The sequence below is a fragment of the Mus caroli genome, chromosome 11, assembly GCF_900094665.2.
Source record: "Mus caroli chromosome 11, CAROLI_EIJ_v1.1, whole genome shotgun sequence".
In the NCBI taxonomy this organism is placed as follows: Eukaryota; Metazoa; Chordata; class Mammalia; order Rodentia; family Muridae; genus Mus; species Mus caroli.
The window spans coordinates 104,464,383-104,481,857 of record NC_034580.1 but is presented as its reverse complement, the minus strand read 5'-3'; the positions used below and the strand labels follow the sequence as shown (position 1 = coordinate 104,481,857).

Genomic DNA, 17,475 nt, shown 5'->3' with positions numbered 1-17,475 from the left:
TGAGATTCTCTCTTCCATCTCTTCTAGTCTGTTGCTGATGCTCGCATCTATGGTTCCTGATTTCTTTCCTAGGGTTTCTATCCCCAGAGTTGTCTCCCTTTGGGTTTTCTTTATTGTTTCTACTTCCATTTTTAGATCTTGGATGGTTTTGTTCAATTCCATCACCTGTTTGGTTGTGTTTTTCTGTAATTCTTTAAGGGATTTTTGTGTTTCCTTTTTAAGGTGTTCTACCTGTTTAGCAGTGTTTTCCTGTAATTCCGTGAGGGATTTTTGTGCTTCCTCTTTAAGGTCTTCTACTTGTGTTCTCCTGCATTTCTTCAAGTGAGTTATTAATTTTCTTCTTAAAAACCTCTACCACCATCATGAGATATGATTTTAATTCCAAGTCTTGCTTTTCCAGGGTGTTGGGGCATCCAGGACTCACTGAGGTGGGAGTGCTGGGTTCTGATGATGGTGAGCGGTCTTGGTTTCTGTTAGTAAGATTCTTACGTTTGCCTTTCACCATCTGGTAATCTCTGGTGTTAGTTGTTATAGCTGTCCCTGGCTGGAGCTTGTTCCTCCTGCGATTGATTCTGTTAGCCTCTGTCAGCACTCCTGGGAGTCCAACTCTCTCCTGAGTCTCAGTGGTCAGAGTACTCTCTGCAGGCCACTTCTCTGACAGGGAAGGAGCACAGATGTCTAGAGCTCAGATCTGCTTCCTGGCTGAAAATGATGGCCTGAAACAGGGTCTGTCCTAGAAGCTATGTTGCTTCTGCAGTCCTCAGGCTCTCTTGTGCAGACTGGTCTCTGAGGGACCCAGGATACAAGATGGCTCTCTCACCTGCTCCAGCGGTTAGTGCCCTCCCTAGCGGCTACCTCTCCTCTCTCATATTCTTTTTTATAATAAGATTTTTAACATCCTTTAAATTCATTTCTACTTCGATGGATCTTTGCTTCACCTTTTATATGATGGCATCACTCTGTGTGAGAAGTTTGTGCTTCATCTCTAGATAAATGTCTTCATGGAGTGTTTTTAAAGAAGTAAGGTGTGTGTGTGTGCATGCATGCATGTATGTGTGCAGTTTTTCTGTTATGTAGTGAGTGAAAAACTCCTTGGTTATTGATTAAATAGAATTGAAAATTTTTTCTTCTCAAACTATGAAACACTACTATCGTTTTAATTCCTTTACTACTATCATAATGTATACAAAGTTATAGAATGTTTATTTTGTCTTTGAGGTTCAATTCATTTTCATTCATATATATATATATACACACACACACACATATATATATATATATGTGCACACACACACATATATATATATACATATATATATATATGCATACATATCTCCCCTATAAAGATCCTGTATTTTAATTTCTTCTGTATTCTAACATAGGTCGCTTTCAGACTTGTGCCTTTTCACTGTGAGGACTGAATGTAGATTCTGTTTGCTGGTTCTACAGATTCCGTTATCTGACCAATTCTGTCTTCTTAGTCACCCTTGATATTTGTGAGCTTGTTTGTAGTGTACCATCAGCTCTAAGTTCACTTAGAGACCCAAAGTTGACCATAATAGCTTTTATTAAAATGTTCTACTATTGGCCTAGGCACTGTTAAACACCTAATATTTAGCCTATAAGTCTTGGCAGTTTGTTTACATATTCTTGACTCAAGTTTTTTTTTGATAATTTTCTTATTCCTTTCATTTTAAGCCTATCAGTGAACTTCCCATCAGTTCTGTGAAATATCTGGACCATATATACATCCTAGGGCCCAATGGAGCAGGAACTGAAATCCACATCCTTATAGCAGGAATGGCAAGTCTCTGCTGGCTAGCACAATGTCCACAAAGAAACCCAGATTTAACCCAGGGAGCAAGTTGAAAACAGAAAAATGGGGTCCTCCAAACCACACTCCCAAATAGGCCTTAGTGGAAATCAGAAATGAGAAAGTCACGTCAAAATAAACAGTTTCAAACATAAAGCCTATAGGTTTTGTTCAGGGCCATCTCTAACCCTCATACGTGCTAGGAGTTCCTAAGGAAGACACCTGCAGCTGAAGTGGAACACAACTACAACTACAACATGCCGCTTTAGCAGTTGTGCAGCCCAATTTCTACCTCAACTTACCATGAGCCAGAATCATTCTGTAAGAGGAAACCTCAGTTGAGAAAATGCCTCAATAAGAATGGGTGTAAGCAAGTCTGTGAGGGCATTTTCTTAATTAGTAATGGATGGGTGACGGCCCAGCTCATGGTGGGTGAAACCACTCAAGCGCAGGTGGTGCTTGGTGCTATAAGAAAGGAGACTGAGCAAGCCATAAGAAGCCAGCCAGGTAAACAGCACTCCTCCATGACCTCTACTTCAGTCCCTGCCTCTAGGTTCCTGCCCTGTGTTAAGTTCCAGCCCTGACTGCTTTTGATGGTGAATTATGATATAGATGTGTAAGCAAAATCAATTCTTTCCTCCCAAGTTGCTTTTGGTCACACTGTTTCATTACAGCAATAGAAACCCTAATTAAGACAGAAAGTAATCTAAATATACTTACTACAAGGAGCTAATAATTAAAAAAGTGATCATTTTCAAATGATAAAATATATTTACAATTAAAATGTACTAATGACACATAGAATATAAAAACATACTATTAAATATAACAAATCAAATGAGAATATCAGATAAAAGCTTTTAGTACTTACATAATTTTTCTTTTAAAAATGTATTCTTTGCTGGGCAGTGGTGGCGCACGCCTTTAATCCCAGCACTTGGAAGGCAGAGGCAGGCAGATTTCTGAGTCTGAGACCAGCCTGGTCTACAAAGTGAGTTCCAGGACAGCCAAAGCTACACAGAGAAACCCTATCTTGAAAAACAAAAAACAAATAAACAAAGAATTAATCTTTGAACACTTCATCCATATATACAATTACATAGTTGTTAATACTGTTGCCATTACCACACTTTGAGATGGACTTTAGGACTCTTAAGTGACCATTCTGGCTTCAAAGGTGAATCACAGGTTCAGATCCCTTTTCATTCTTAATCCCTGAGCTAGCTGTACTGTTATTTTTGACACAGCTTTCTTATTGTTGAGATGGGGATCTCACTGTGTAGCGCTGACTGGCCTGGAACCTGCTCTGTAGATTGGCAGTCTTGGAACCCATAACTATGCCCAATCCTTATTTATTTAGTCACACAAGCTCATGGGAGCCCGTGTGCCAGGGTCTACAGCATAAGTGCAATTCTCGTGGAGACAGGCGCCAAGGGCGCGGTGGCAACACAACTCTGGCCCTCTGGGAAGCCAGTGTGTGCTTTTAACTGCTGAGCCATCTCTCCAGCACCAGCAAAGCTTTAAAAAGGTGAAATGCTTCTGGAGATGAGTGCCTGTCTTACCTGCTCTTTCATCTCACCATAGACCTTCTCAGAGTTCACTTCTACCTGCCGCTTGAACTCCTCCAGAGCAGCATCTGCCTGCTGGGCTTGCAACCTCTGAACTTCAGTCACTCTGCTGAGCTGCTCCTCCTTCTCCCTACAAAGTCCATAAAGCTTCAGAGTCAGACCACAAGGATGAAGAGGGGGTGAAGGGAGCAATGGGGAAGGGTTAATGGTGTAATTAGATTTTAATTTCAAAAAATTTTTAAATTATTTTTTAAAAATTAGAAAAAGAACTAGGTTTCAATAAAAATAATTAGCTCTCTCTTGAACAAAATTCAGATTGCATTTTCTGGAGCTTCTCTTTCAGAAGTTGACGACTGAGCAATCTACCTGGGAGAAAGAACAAAGCCACACAATACCTTTTGATGAAGGCAGAACTAACTACATTCTAAGACACCCCTAAAAACAAACCATGCAAACTATGGTTTTCCATCTCTGGTGAATATATAAAGCATGGCACATCTATACAGTGGAGCATTACTCAGACTTACAAATTAGGTATATTTCTGATCTCTACTGCAACATGGAGATTTTAAACACACCCACACACACACAAAGTATTTGGGTAAGTAAGTCAGTTATGAAAATAAATCATGTGGGATCCCATTTATGTAAAAGAATTGAGAACTGAAAAAATTATATTCAGAAAATAAATTTATTGTTGCTGGAGACAAGGTATGTGGATAAGAGATGGGTTACTTAATTGATATGTGGTTTCCTTTGAGTAATGAGTATGACATGGAATTGAATATTGGTAAAAGTTACCTCTTTAAGCAAGTAAGTGTAGTGTTGTGTGGGCTCTAGTGCAGTTTTAGAAATGAATGACATCATGCTGGAAGACATATAGTATCACCAGTTGCCCTAAAGATGGTCAAGGCAACACAGCAATACAGTGGGTTTCCCATCTGTTCACACATCATACTGAAACCATTGGACCAGAAAGGAACCACAAAGCAGTAGACCTCTCCTCATGTTGACATAAAAAAATAAAGCCATTAATTTATAAATGAGTTCAAGTTCTGAAGTTCTGACTAGGTGCATTAAGAAAAATATTTTTATGTATCAATTTTCATTTATCTTCACAGTAAGCCAGTGTGAGAGTTGTTATATCCTTTCTTTTCTAGAACAGGAAAATGGGGCTGAGACTCATTTCTAAGATGATCCTCCTTGTGGGAGCCAGTCAGGACTCCAGAGCTGGAAGTCAGTTCCAGAGCACCTGCTAGTGGCTGCCTCACCAAGCTGCTTTCCTAATTAACTAGGCTTCTCTTCCCTATTGGTAAGTTCACACACACACACACACACACACACACACACACTCACCACATACTGACTATCACTAACTATAGCAATGATGAATGCTGAGAGAATAATTTAATTCATGAGAATCACTAGGTGATTTTAATGAGAGAAGACCTTTCTTTTTTTTTTATTACATATTTTCCTCAATTACATTTCCAATGCTATCCCAAAAGTCCCCCATACCGCCCCCCACTTCCCTACCCTCCCATTCCCATTCTTTTGGCCCTGGCATTCCCCTATATTGGGGCATATAAAGTTTGCAAGTCCAATGGGCCTCTTTCCAGTGATGGCCGACTAGGCCATCTTTCGATACATATGCAGCTAGAGACAAGAGCTCCGGGGTACTGGTTAGTTCATCTTGTTGTTCCGACTATAGGGTTGCAGATCCCTTTAGCTCCTTGGGTACTTTCTCTAGCGAGAAGACCTTTCTAAACCATATTTGCCACTGTCTTTTTAAAGAAGAGCAAAAACAAAACCAAAAAAACCAACCAAACAAACAAACAAGCAACCTTGAACTTTCTGGAGTTACTCAGATGTGAGTTTTAAAACATCCCTCTAAGATATATCATGTATAGACTTTCCCATAGAAACACAGAGATTCTATATCATAATGTCAAGTTTTCTTACTAACTCCAAACTAAAACTCTCTTCTGAAGCCTCGGTGGCTAAAGGACTCCTAGAGGAAAGTGCCCTCCAGTGTCTTCACACTCACAGGATACACTCACCTCTCCATCCTGTATTTGGACATAGCATATGTGTACCTAAGGAACTCTTAATCTTCACTTTCATGTAAGGACAAATTATGTCTATTTATCTCTTCAAATCCTCCTCTGCACCTCTCTAGTTTTGATTACACCAATACTTATGATTACACCAATAGTAATCAATGCACTATATTGCACCTGTGGCAAACTAATGTCTTCCACTGGAATCTCTCCTCCTCTCTTTATAATGATAGCCATCATTTCTATGCCCTATGCAGTTTAAGACTGCTCCAAGGCATGAAGGCTTGTGATAGCAAGCATGGGAACAAAGTCATTCTAATCAGCTGAAGACCAGATGCTGCTCACAGTTACCACACTTTACAGCAACAGGATACAGACTTCTAGAACTGTGAAAACTTTCCGTTCAGGTATAATTTTATTTACTTTGTGTGTGTACGTGTGTATGTGCCTACACAAATGAGCACATGCACTAGTGCACTGAAGGTGCAGATGCACCTGCTTATGTTGGATATGCATGTGGGATATACTCAGACACTATCCATTTCTTGTTTGAGACAGTCTCTCACTGCTCTGAACCTCATCAAGCAGGTTGGGCTGTCATCAAGGTAGGAGTTCTAAATTGGAAGACCTCAACATTAGTAATATTTTTTCCACTTAACATAATCTTAGATAATGGTGATTAATAACATATCATGTAGAACACTGACCCTAAGACATCATTTTATATTAAACATCAAGTACTATGATAGCTATGGGAAATTTAATTCTGTCTGGTGTATCTACACTTTCTATAGTACTATGCCTAATAATCAGAAAGCCTTGAGTTGTATGCACAACTTTGTTGTATATACTGAATAAACTGAATGCTAAAATATTTGCATATTGAAACTGCATGTAGGAACACTGTAAAGTCATATAACTATGTCAGCCACCACAATGTAAACTTCAGAAGACCAATGGATGTTCTCTGACAAAACGATCCTGAGTGACAGCAAGAGGGTATTTGAGGGTTTTGTTGTTTGTTTGTTTGTTTGTTTGTTTGTTTGTTGGAAGCAGGCTCAAAGAGAAAAGCAGTTATTTTTGGTAACTGGTGACCCCATTGCAGTTTAGGTTAGACAGGGGAAGGGCTATTTATCCATTGCTCAGAGATTACAGTGACTAGTTTATGTAATTCTTTAAATTAAAAACATTTGAAAAATGTTTCAGATGAAAATTAATCAAAGCCTTATCTATGTTTGGTCAGTCTATACATGGAAAAAACAGTACTAGACAATATTTGAATATCAAATATTAAAGCCATATAGTTTAAAATTATTTACCATTTAATTATTCCAAAGAAAAATCTACTAACAATTTTATAAAAATATACAACCTAGGCTGGCACCAAAAACCCCAGCTAAGACCCCACTCTATGGCCTATGCCCACCAACTCCCCTTAGAGCACACCCAACAGCCATAAACTGCACTCCATACCCTGGGCTCCATTTTCCATCCCACAACTCTGCCTGCTTTCCTATAGGCCATGCCAGCACCAAAGACTCCAGGTAAAACTGTACCCCATGGAGTATGCCTGGCAACTCCCCTTAAAGCACACCCAACAACTGTAAACTGCACCCTATCACCTGAGCTCCACATTCTAAACTATAAGTTTGGAAGACCTCTGTTTCTCTGAAGCCATACGGGTTCTAGGGATGCCTGAGGCAACACTGGCACCCAAAACACAGAGGTGATTCAGGCCACAAACAACCCAGAAGAGACACACTACTAGACTTGAAGACTTGCTGGTCACCAGAACCTTGGGCCACTCAGGCCAGAAGACCAGAGAGGAAACAGAAACCAAGGGGGAAAATATCCAAAAAACACCCATCTAACAAAGATAAACTCAGATATCAGCACTTAAATCTAGAACAACACCAAAACCCCGAAGACTAGAGGCCAGCATAAGAACACAATCAACAACAGCCAGGGAAACTTGATGCCACCAGAACCCAGCTCTTCTACTACAAGCCTTGAATGTTCCAACATGGCTGAAGCACAAGAAAATGACAGTAAGTCTAATCATATGAAGAGGATGGAGGCCTTTAAAGAGGAAATGAATAAACCCCATAAAAAATATAAGAAAATGCAATTAAACAGGTAAAACTGAATAAAACTGTTCAAGACCTGAATATGGAAAGAGAATCAATGAAGAAAACAAAAAAGTGAGTGAATCCTGAAGATGGAAAACCTAGGTAAGTGAACAGGAACTAGACGCACACATCACCAATAGAATACAAGAGATGGGAGAGAGCATAAGATACATATAATGATATGATAAAAAGAAATTGATACATCAGTCCACAAAAATGTTAAATCTAAAAACTTCCTGACACAAAACATCCAAGAAATCTGGACCAGTATACAAAGACCAAACCTAAGAATGATAGGAATAGGGAAAGGACACAAAAGCCAGCTCAAAGGCCCAGAGAATATTTTCAACAAAATCGTAGAAAATTGTCCTCACCTAAAGAAAGAGATGGCTATAAAGATAGAAGCAGCATACAGAATAACACACAGATGGACCAGAAAAGAAACACTAAACGTACAGAGCAAAGAAGGAATACTGAAAACTGCAAGGGAAAAGGCGAATCAGATACAGAGGTGGACTATTAGACTCAAGCCCAAAGACCCTGGACTGACAGCCTGCAGACTCTCTATCCTCCAAACTCTACATACCTAAGGACATTTGATTTTTTATAAAGATGCCAAAATTATTCAGTAGAAAAAATAAAGCATCTTCCACAAATGGTCCTGGCCTGACTGGATGTCTGTGTGTAGAACAATGTAAATAGATCTACATCTGTGACACTGCACAAACCTTAAGTCCAAGTGGATCAAAGACATGAAACTGCAACAAGATACACTAAGCATGATAGAAGAGAAAGTAGGAAATAGCCTGAACACATTACCATACAGAAGAATAACTTCCTGAACAGAACACCAACAGCTCAGGCACTAAAATCAACACTTAATAAATGGGACCTCATGAAACTGAAAAGCTTCTGTAAGGCAAAGGACACCAAAGTCTACAGAATGGGAAAGATCTTCACCAATCTTGTATGTGAGAGAGGGCTAGCATCCAAAATATATAAGGAACTCAAGAAACTAGAGAACAACAAACCAAATGACCCAATTTTAAAAAGGGGTACATATCTAAACAGAATTTTTGACAGAGGAATCTCTATTGGCTGAGAAGTACTTAATGAAATGTCTGCCATCCTTAACCAGCAGATAAATACAAGTCAAAATGACTCTGAGATTCCACCTTACACCTGTCAGATTGGCTAAAATGAAAAAATTCACGTGACATCTCATGCTGTCAAGGATGTGGAACAAGGAGAATACTTCTTCATTGTTAGTAGGAGTGCAAATGTTTACAGCCTCTTCGGAAATCAATTTGGCACTTTCCCAGAAAACTGGAAATAGGTTTACCTCAAGACCAAGCTATACCACTCCTGAGCATATACCCAAGGCATGATTCACTGTACCACATGGACACTAGCTCAACTATGTTTATAGCAGCTTTATATAACAGCCAGAAACTGGAAACAACCTAGATAACCCTCAACTGAAGAATGGATAAAGAAAAATGTGGTAATTTAAACAATGGAGTATTACTTAGCTATTAAACACAATGCCATCATGAAATGTGCGGGCAAATGGCTGGAATTAAAAAAGATCAGCTTGAGTGAGGTAACCCAGGCCTAGAAAGACAAACATGGTATGTATTCACTCATAAGTGGATGTAAGCTGTAAGTAAAGGATAACCACCCTACAATATACAGACCCAAAAAAGCTAAGTAACAAGGAGGATATGAGGTCATATGAATCTCACTAAGTAAGGGAACTAGAATAGCCATCATGGGTGGAGAAGGGGACTGGATGGGAAAGCAGATGGGGAAAGGAGCAGGTGAGGGGAGGATGAAGGGAGAGAATATGGGGCAAGATCAACTGGAATCAGGAGTCATGGGGCAGAAGCATCTCTGGGATGAGCTAGAACACTTCCGGCAATGGAAACTCCCAAGAATCTATGAGGGCACCCATGCTAAGCCTCCTAGTAATGAGAGTTATGAAGCCTGAACTGGCCATCTTCTGCAACCAGGAAAGACTTCCAATGGAGGGATAGGGACACCAATCCAGACACAAAATCTTCAACATACAATTTGTCCTGCCTACAAGGTATATAGGGGTAAAGATGGGGCAGAAATTGAGGAAATAGCCAACCAATGACTAGTCCAATGACTGTTTGAGACCCATGCCATGAGAGGGAACCCACCCCTGACACTGTTAATGACATTCTGCTATACCTGCAGACAGGAGCCTGGCATAACAATCATCAGAGAGGCTTCACTCAGCAACTGATGGAAACAAATACAGAGATTCACAACTGAACATTAGGCAGAGCTTGGGAGATCCTGCAGAAGACTAGGAGGATGGAGTGTAGGAGCCAGAGGAGTCAAGGACACCACAAGAAAACCTAGAGACTGAACCACCAACCAAGAACCATGAATGAGACTGGCCTAGGTCCTCTGCATGTATGTAACAGTGTGCAGCATGATCTCCATGTGGGAATTCTAACAGTGGGAGCAGGCGCTTCTCTAACTCTGTTGCCTATTTTGGGACCCTTCCCCAGACTGGGCTGCCTCATCTAGCCTCAGTAGGAAAAGAAGGTCCTAGTCTTTCTCCAGCTGGATATCAACTGTTTGATACCCCAGGGAGGCCTTCCCTTTTCTAAAGAGAAGAGGAGGAGTTGGACTGAAGGAAAAGGTGGAAGAAGGACTGAGAGAAGAGGACAGAGGGGGAACAATGGTTGGGATGTAAAGTAAATTAACTAATCAACAAAAAATACAACCTAAAGCTGAAATGCACATATGGAAAATTATGAGGTATTTAAACATTTTAAATTTAATAAGAGAAATCTCTTTTTCACATTTTGTCATTGTTGCCTACCAAGGTCAGTTCCATTTGCAACTTGGTTCAGCATATAAAATCATGAACTTCAGCCACCATCAATATATTCTATAGACAACTTAAATGTTCAAATAAACTCTCTGTATTAAACCATGTTCTCAATTCACAATTTCTATCTGGATTGACAACTAGAATTTTTTAAAAATATGAAATAGAGAGGACAAGGGGCTGGAGAGCCAGCTCAATGGTGGATAGTACTTTTGTAGAGGACCTGGATTCAATTCCCTGAACAATGTCAGGTGGCTCCTAACTGCCCGAACTCCGGCTCCCAATGGATCCAACACATCTGGCCTCTGTGGGTACTTGCATTCATGTTCATATACCCCGTCCCCCAACACACAGACACATACAATTAAAAATTTGAAGTGAGTTTTAAAAGGCGGTAAGTATATCGAGCTGCCAGACATCGGACTCGTGCCCAGGCCTCCCGGACTGCTCTCGGCACACGGACAGTGTGAGCTGTCCCAGGGCTGTCTCAGGCACACCAGTGTGGCGGCTCAGTATGGCACAAATACTCACTTCCACTCACTTAAAGTTTCTGTGTCTTAGTGCAGATTGCCTTTATCTTAATTCAAACAAAAGGGATCTTTTTAACGAGCCCCATTAAACTGATGGAAGTTACTGAAACAGAAGTAAAACTTTAAGCCTTCACAGTCAAAAGTCCGTTCCGTGAGGTTGTAAGAATGCTGAGTCTTTCAACCATGACCCCAAATAGTCCAGGATACAAGAGGCAAAAAAGAAAAAAAAAGTGTCTTTCAAGATTTTTTTTTTCCCGTGGGCTTGTGCAGCTGAGGATTAATGCATCACTCAAATGCCTTAAAGCTGGGTTTCCATGAAGATAAAAAGGTGCAAAGAAAATGTGCTTTTTAGCTGTGATTTATTTATGAAATTTTCCTCATCTAAGTACATAAAGGACAAAGAAAAAAGAAGCTGCGTTCTTACCCAGACACAGCTCAGCTCAGATTAAAGGATGCTCTGACGTGAATGATTATTTCAGAAAGGGCAATAAAATGGGGGTCCTAATGGACTACCATTTGGTACGTCTTGAGTTTTACAAGCTAACGTTTACATGTGCAGGCCAACCCTAATTTGACAATCTTTTGGCACATTTCTGCAGCAGCACTTTTGATAATGACGGCCGTGGTCCAACACATGGTTATAAGGCTTCACAGTACAGCACACTTCATTTGCTGCCAGCTTGGCATCCCCACTGGAAACTCCAAGAAAAAACAAAACAAAACAAAAAAACTTCAAACAAGCCTAAAAGCAGCTTGAATTCTCTACTCCTTTCCATTTGGGCTTGAAGCAAAAGCTTTTCAAGAGGCAATATCACCTACCTTCTTGGCTGCCAATCAGAACTGAAATTAATTAATGAGACAATCAAAAAATGTCATACCATTCACTTAACATGATTTAAAAATTACTACCTTACCCTCTTCTTCATGAGACTTCAATCCACACTGGATCTGCTAAATTCTTTAAAACATGCTGAATGCTACAGATATAGTGCACTTGATATCTTCAGGTGTCAAAGGAATGCCTAATGAAATGAACATCACTATTGGTTTTACTATTGACAAGATACCAATACTGTCCCATTTGACTTGTAGCATTAACACAATCCATGCGTTCAAGGTCAGAGGGCAAGCAACATAAGCTTCCAGAAAATGTCCCCTGCAAGGGATTTGTTCCTGAAGCTCTCTCCAAGATCAAGACTCCACAATACCTTGACTTTACTCCTCAAGTCTCCTAGTGAACTGCTGACTTCCAGAACAGCAGAGAATAACTTAAAACTACTGGAAGAGACTATGCTTGTATGGATTTGTCACAGCAACAAAAGTAAAATAGTAATAGATAATAGTTTGCAATTATCAGACACAATGTGGTCAAGGGTATCAAAAGTATTTAACATAATATTCTTAAAACTTCTTTAAAATACTATGGGGAACAAAAGATGTGTTAGGTATAGAAAAATTTTTACAGTTAAATCAGGCAAAGAGTATGAATAAATTCAATTTTATTTCTATGAATATTTAATTTGTGGATTTTCAGTGACTTGACATCTAAATAACATTATCAGGTTAAAAAAAATTCCCTAACAGAATTCATTCTCTAAAAGGCACTACATAAATAAAACATGAACAAGTCTGAGTTAATAAAACCCAGGATTTCCAGATATTAGTAACGCCGCCAAGCACCCCTAGACTAAGATGCATCTGCTCAAATCATCTCAGTTCTGAGAGTGAAGTCACTTTAGTTAGGAACTCAGACTTCAGGACACCAAAATGCTCAAAAAGGCAGCCAACAACATAAAGAGATGGTATAAAATTTTCTTCTGACATAAATTGAACAGTCTCAGAAGTCCTGTTCCCAAGGTCAAGCTCTAATAGTAAAGAAAATGCTAGTTATAAATAGGCTATGAATTTTCAACTAAGACATTCATAAATCCTTTCAAGCCAATTGGATTTTAATTTAGATTCAAAACAAGTGGGCCTGTCACGAATCTCCTGGTCCTCAGCTGTTTTCTAGGAGCTGAGATAGGACTCCTGGTGACAAACTCTGCGATCTACTTATTAAATATTACCAAAAATACCCCATAAAATAAGTAGAAGAAATGACTCTCATCTCAGAGAAACATCAGCCAGACTCAGGAAAAGATGAAAGAACAAAGAAGGAAATCAAACGACACTGCAATATTTTATGTGCTCCAGTTTGTAGAGAAGCATAAATGACACAAAGAGGCAGTGAGAGTCTCCATAGAAACTAATCTCAGACAGTGAGGTGAGGAGCTGCCTTCCTTGGTATAGTGCTCGCCCCCCAGCATGAGGTCCTGAGTTTGGAGTCCTAGCACCTACATAAAAGGCCAGATGCAGTGGTGGGCATCTTTAAGCCCAGAGCAAGTAGCCTGGAGGGACAGAAACAGGAGAATCCATGGAGCTCTTTACCCAGGCCAACCAATCAGTGAGCTTCATACTCAGGAGGAGACTCTGTCTCAAAAATAAGATGTAAAATAATGGAGAAAACTTAATGACAGCCAGCCCACATACACAAACACATAAACACACACAACAAGTACATACCCACCAAAAAAACTAATTTCAGAAGACCTGACTTGTGTGTGTAGTAGAAAATAAAACCATAAAAAAGGCTTACACCATTTAACATTTTGTATAATAGTTTATGCAAAATTAACACGCCCATAATATGGGTAAAAATAAATACATACATAAAGCAAAAACTCTCACTCTGCAGATAAAAAATCAATTCGTATTTTCATGGTACAACCTAAAAATCACAAGAAAGGATCTTTAAGAGTAAAGTAACTCCTGTATACAATGAAGAAACAATTCTTTAAAATATTAATCTTTAAACTTCAAAACAAACTCCAAATCTAACCGTTCCCTATGCTTAAGAAGCTGCTAATTAAAATTTCCACTGAAATTACACATAATCTATGTAGAGATTACTGGCATTTCAACTGATACAATTAATTTTAGAGAGTATTATGTCAGTAAATAAGGAAATAGATGCTTTTCCTGTAAAGTGGTCAAGGCTAAATCTTATGGAATAGGCACAGAGCCACTTCTTGTTACCAGGGAAAGAAGAAAGACAGTGTGAAGTCATTCAAGCAGAATGACAAGCAAACCAAAGCCAGATCAAAGGAATAAAGAAAAAAGGCTGAAATGTGGAGCTGAAATATTTATTCCCTTCAAAAACATCATCCATGCCTTGTCCCTGGGCACTTGAATATTTCAAAGTAGCTGGAAAATATTCTCACTTATGTTCATCACTATGCACAAATAGATCAAATTTTAAGTAGGCATATTTTCTCCTTATTTATCAAATACAAATGTAATATTTATCATGTGAGGGACAGCTTATTAAGGATGATTTCTGAGTGATGTAAAAATGATTTCAGAGTGACAACATATTTTCTAGTACTTTTAATGAATAGAATGTCTACAACATAAAACACTAATAGTGTAACCAAATGGTAAACATTTAGAGACAGTCTCTATGCTCATTACAGGTTAGGGCAGTCCACATATTATTTCATTTAATTTCAATAGCTATAAAATTTATTATTTTAACATATAAATAAATGGAAACTTAGAAAATTTACTTTCCAAATTTGATAAAGTACATGGCAGAATGATAAGTTCAGTAGTTAATCTGAAGCCATTTAGTGTTTGTTAATTAGCCTCTCAGTGACATACTGATTACTCATGTAATACCAGGTACAATACTAAACTTGGAACAGCGTGTCTGACCTAGTCGCATCCCACCACTTACTAGCTTTCAGAGGGAAATGCATTGGGTTAATAAAAAAATTAACATAAGCTACCATGGGCTTAATAAATACATCGATTAATTATAATTATTTAAGTTGATTTAAATAAATGAATACAAATATAGAGACAGAACTTCATAGAATTAGAAAAAAAGGAACTGGCAATAAAGTTAACTAAAAGATGAACAAGACTAAGGAAGAGAAAGACAGGGCCATGAGCTGAACAAGCATGGACAGAGGACTGGGGGAGGCCTTGAGACAAAAAGCAGTCTGTGCTAAAGCTAAGCCATCTGTACTTCCAGGGATGAGCCTGCACATACAGTGAAAGGCACAGTTCCTGGGATGAAAGCCAGGTTCCACGCCACTAAGGAAAAGGCCAGAGGTGTGGATGCAGCAGTGGACCCTGAACTGAAGCCCAGGGAGGAAAAGTCAGAGAACCCGTGAAAATAGATGTCTATATTTAGAGTATGCAAAGGAAAGAAAAGACATAAGCATATACATATTGTTAAAATTATAACAAAAACAGTTTTAACTTAGCAAGATTTACAAACCTACAGATTCAAGAGCTACAAATATAGTCAATATATAGGGAAAATGTAAGAAGTTACATGGTAATCAAATTTCTCTAAAGAAAGGAAAAGTGTTCAAGAATAGCTAGGAAAAGGTGATAGCAGACTCTGCATGGCAAACTGTGAAAAGAGAAGACACTTAAACAGTATCTTCCAAACACTTTATTAAAAATACACCCTGAGTTCCTGCTCTCCAATGTTGGACATTTCATCTAAGGTCACACCCATTGAGGCCTTAGAGTCTCTCACCTCTCAGGTCTCTGGTACTTTCTAGAGGGTTCCTCCCCACTCCCCCAGATGCTGCTCATCTCCATTCATTCTCTTGGCCCTCTGGACTACTCTCCTGTCCATGCCCATACCTACTTCTGTTCCCCTCCCCTCCCCTCCCCTCTTTTCCCCTCTCCCATCCAGATCTCTCCCTTCCTCTGCCTCCCAGGATTCTTCCTTTCTCCCTTCTAAATGGAATTGAAGCCTCCTCACTTGGGCCTTTCTATTTGTTACACTTCTTCCCGTGTATGGGTTGTGTCCTGGGTATTCTGTATTTTTTGGCTAATATCCACTAATCACTGAGTACATAGCACGTTTATCCTTTTGGGTCTGAGTGATCTCACTCACCTTCAGTAGACAGCCAGGGCCTCAAGCAGAGGGACAGGGTTACTAACCAACAATCAAACTTTCTGCCCAAGAACGGTTCCTGTCTAAAAGAACTTCAGTGAAAAACATGGAGAAGATACTGAAGGAAAGGCAGTCCAATGATCAGCCCAACTTGGGCTCCAAGGCCTGACATTATTACTGATGATAGCCTGCAGACAGGAGCCTGACATGACTGTGCCTGAAAGGCCCTACCAGCAGCTGACTGAGACAGAAGCAGATACTTAAACCCAACCATTGAACTGAATTTTCCAGGGACACTTATGACTGCATTAGAGGAAGGACTAAAGAAGCTGAAGAGGAGACTGACCCACAGGAAGACTAGCAATCTCAAATTAACCAGACCCCAGGGCTCCCAGAGACTGAGCTACCAACCAGGAGCATACATGGTCTGGTCCAAGGCCCCTGGCACAGAAGTCTGTCTGGTCAGGCCTCAGTGGGAAAAGATGCACTTAATCCTCCAGAGACTTGCAGCCCCAGGGAAGGAGGTCTTGCATGGGGGGGGGGGCACACTCTCAGAGGCAAGGGGTAGGAGGAATGGGATGAGGAACTGTGGGGAGGAGGGGGCAACAACAGGGAGTAAATAAAATAGTAAAACTTGAAAAAAAGATAAAAAATGAAATTTAAAGGTTAAAAATAAATGAATAAATAATAAATAAATAAACAAACGCTCTCTCAACTTAGAATTCCATAACTGACAAACCATCTCTCAAATCCTGGGAAACATAAGGGATTTCAAGATATACAGAGGACTAAAGTCTATCACCAGGAGACCTACATTCCTGGAGACAAAAGGAGGGAGTCTTCCACGCTGAAAGGCAACAACACAGACTGGGATGTAAATACTATTGAGACTTGTGCTTACACAGGCTAGTTTGAGTTTATTTTTATAATTAAGTGTCTTTAAAAATAATTCACTTCAAATAAAAACAAGGCAAAGTAATGATGGCTTTTAATAATGTGTATTGGTAAAATTCATACCAAGAATAATGCATAGTACAGGAAAAGAGAAAGGCAATAATCTCTCACAGAATTCTCAAATATAAACTAGTCTAATGTTACTTCAGGGTATATTGTGACAACTTTAAAATATGTAAGCTAAATCATAAATTAACCTCTAAGACAACAAATAATTGATAGAGACAATAAAAAACCAACAGCTAATCAATCCAAAAGTAAATCTATATTTTACTTTTTCTTTAATAAAAAGAAAATTTTTATTAAACTGTGGCCTATATTCTATCACTGCCACATGCAGTACCTCTTTTTGAAAGATTTTTTTTCATAGAATAAATGAAAGTTTATTTTAATATCCTTCCCTGTCAAAATTATCACAAATTCTGACTATGAAAGCTTGAATTTGTGAATATAGGGTGCAGTCTCTTTATTTAAAAAAAAACCCAGAACCATGCAGGTGAATGTATATTGTAAGGAGCCGCCTTCACATTTGCCATTACAAGATGGCGCTGATGGCACTGACACCCGTGTTCTAAGTAGTAAACAAGCAAGCTGC

At 39.2% G+C, this 17,475-nt stretch overlaps 1 protein-coding gene across 1 annotated transcript in view; it reads right to left on the bottom strand.

Moving 5' to 3' along the window:
* Positions 1–17,475, bottom strand: part of Cep112 (centrosomal protein 112) — a 370,253-nt gene that overhangs the window by 271,918 nt on the left and 80,860 nt on the right. Inside the window, exon 14 of the mRNA XM_029484236.1 lies at positions 3,376–3,511. Within this exon, the coding sequence (XP_029340096.1) occupies positions 3,376–3,511 (136 nt within the window). The remainder of the gene's footprint in view (positions 1–3,375; positions 3,512–17,475) is intronic.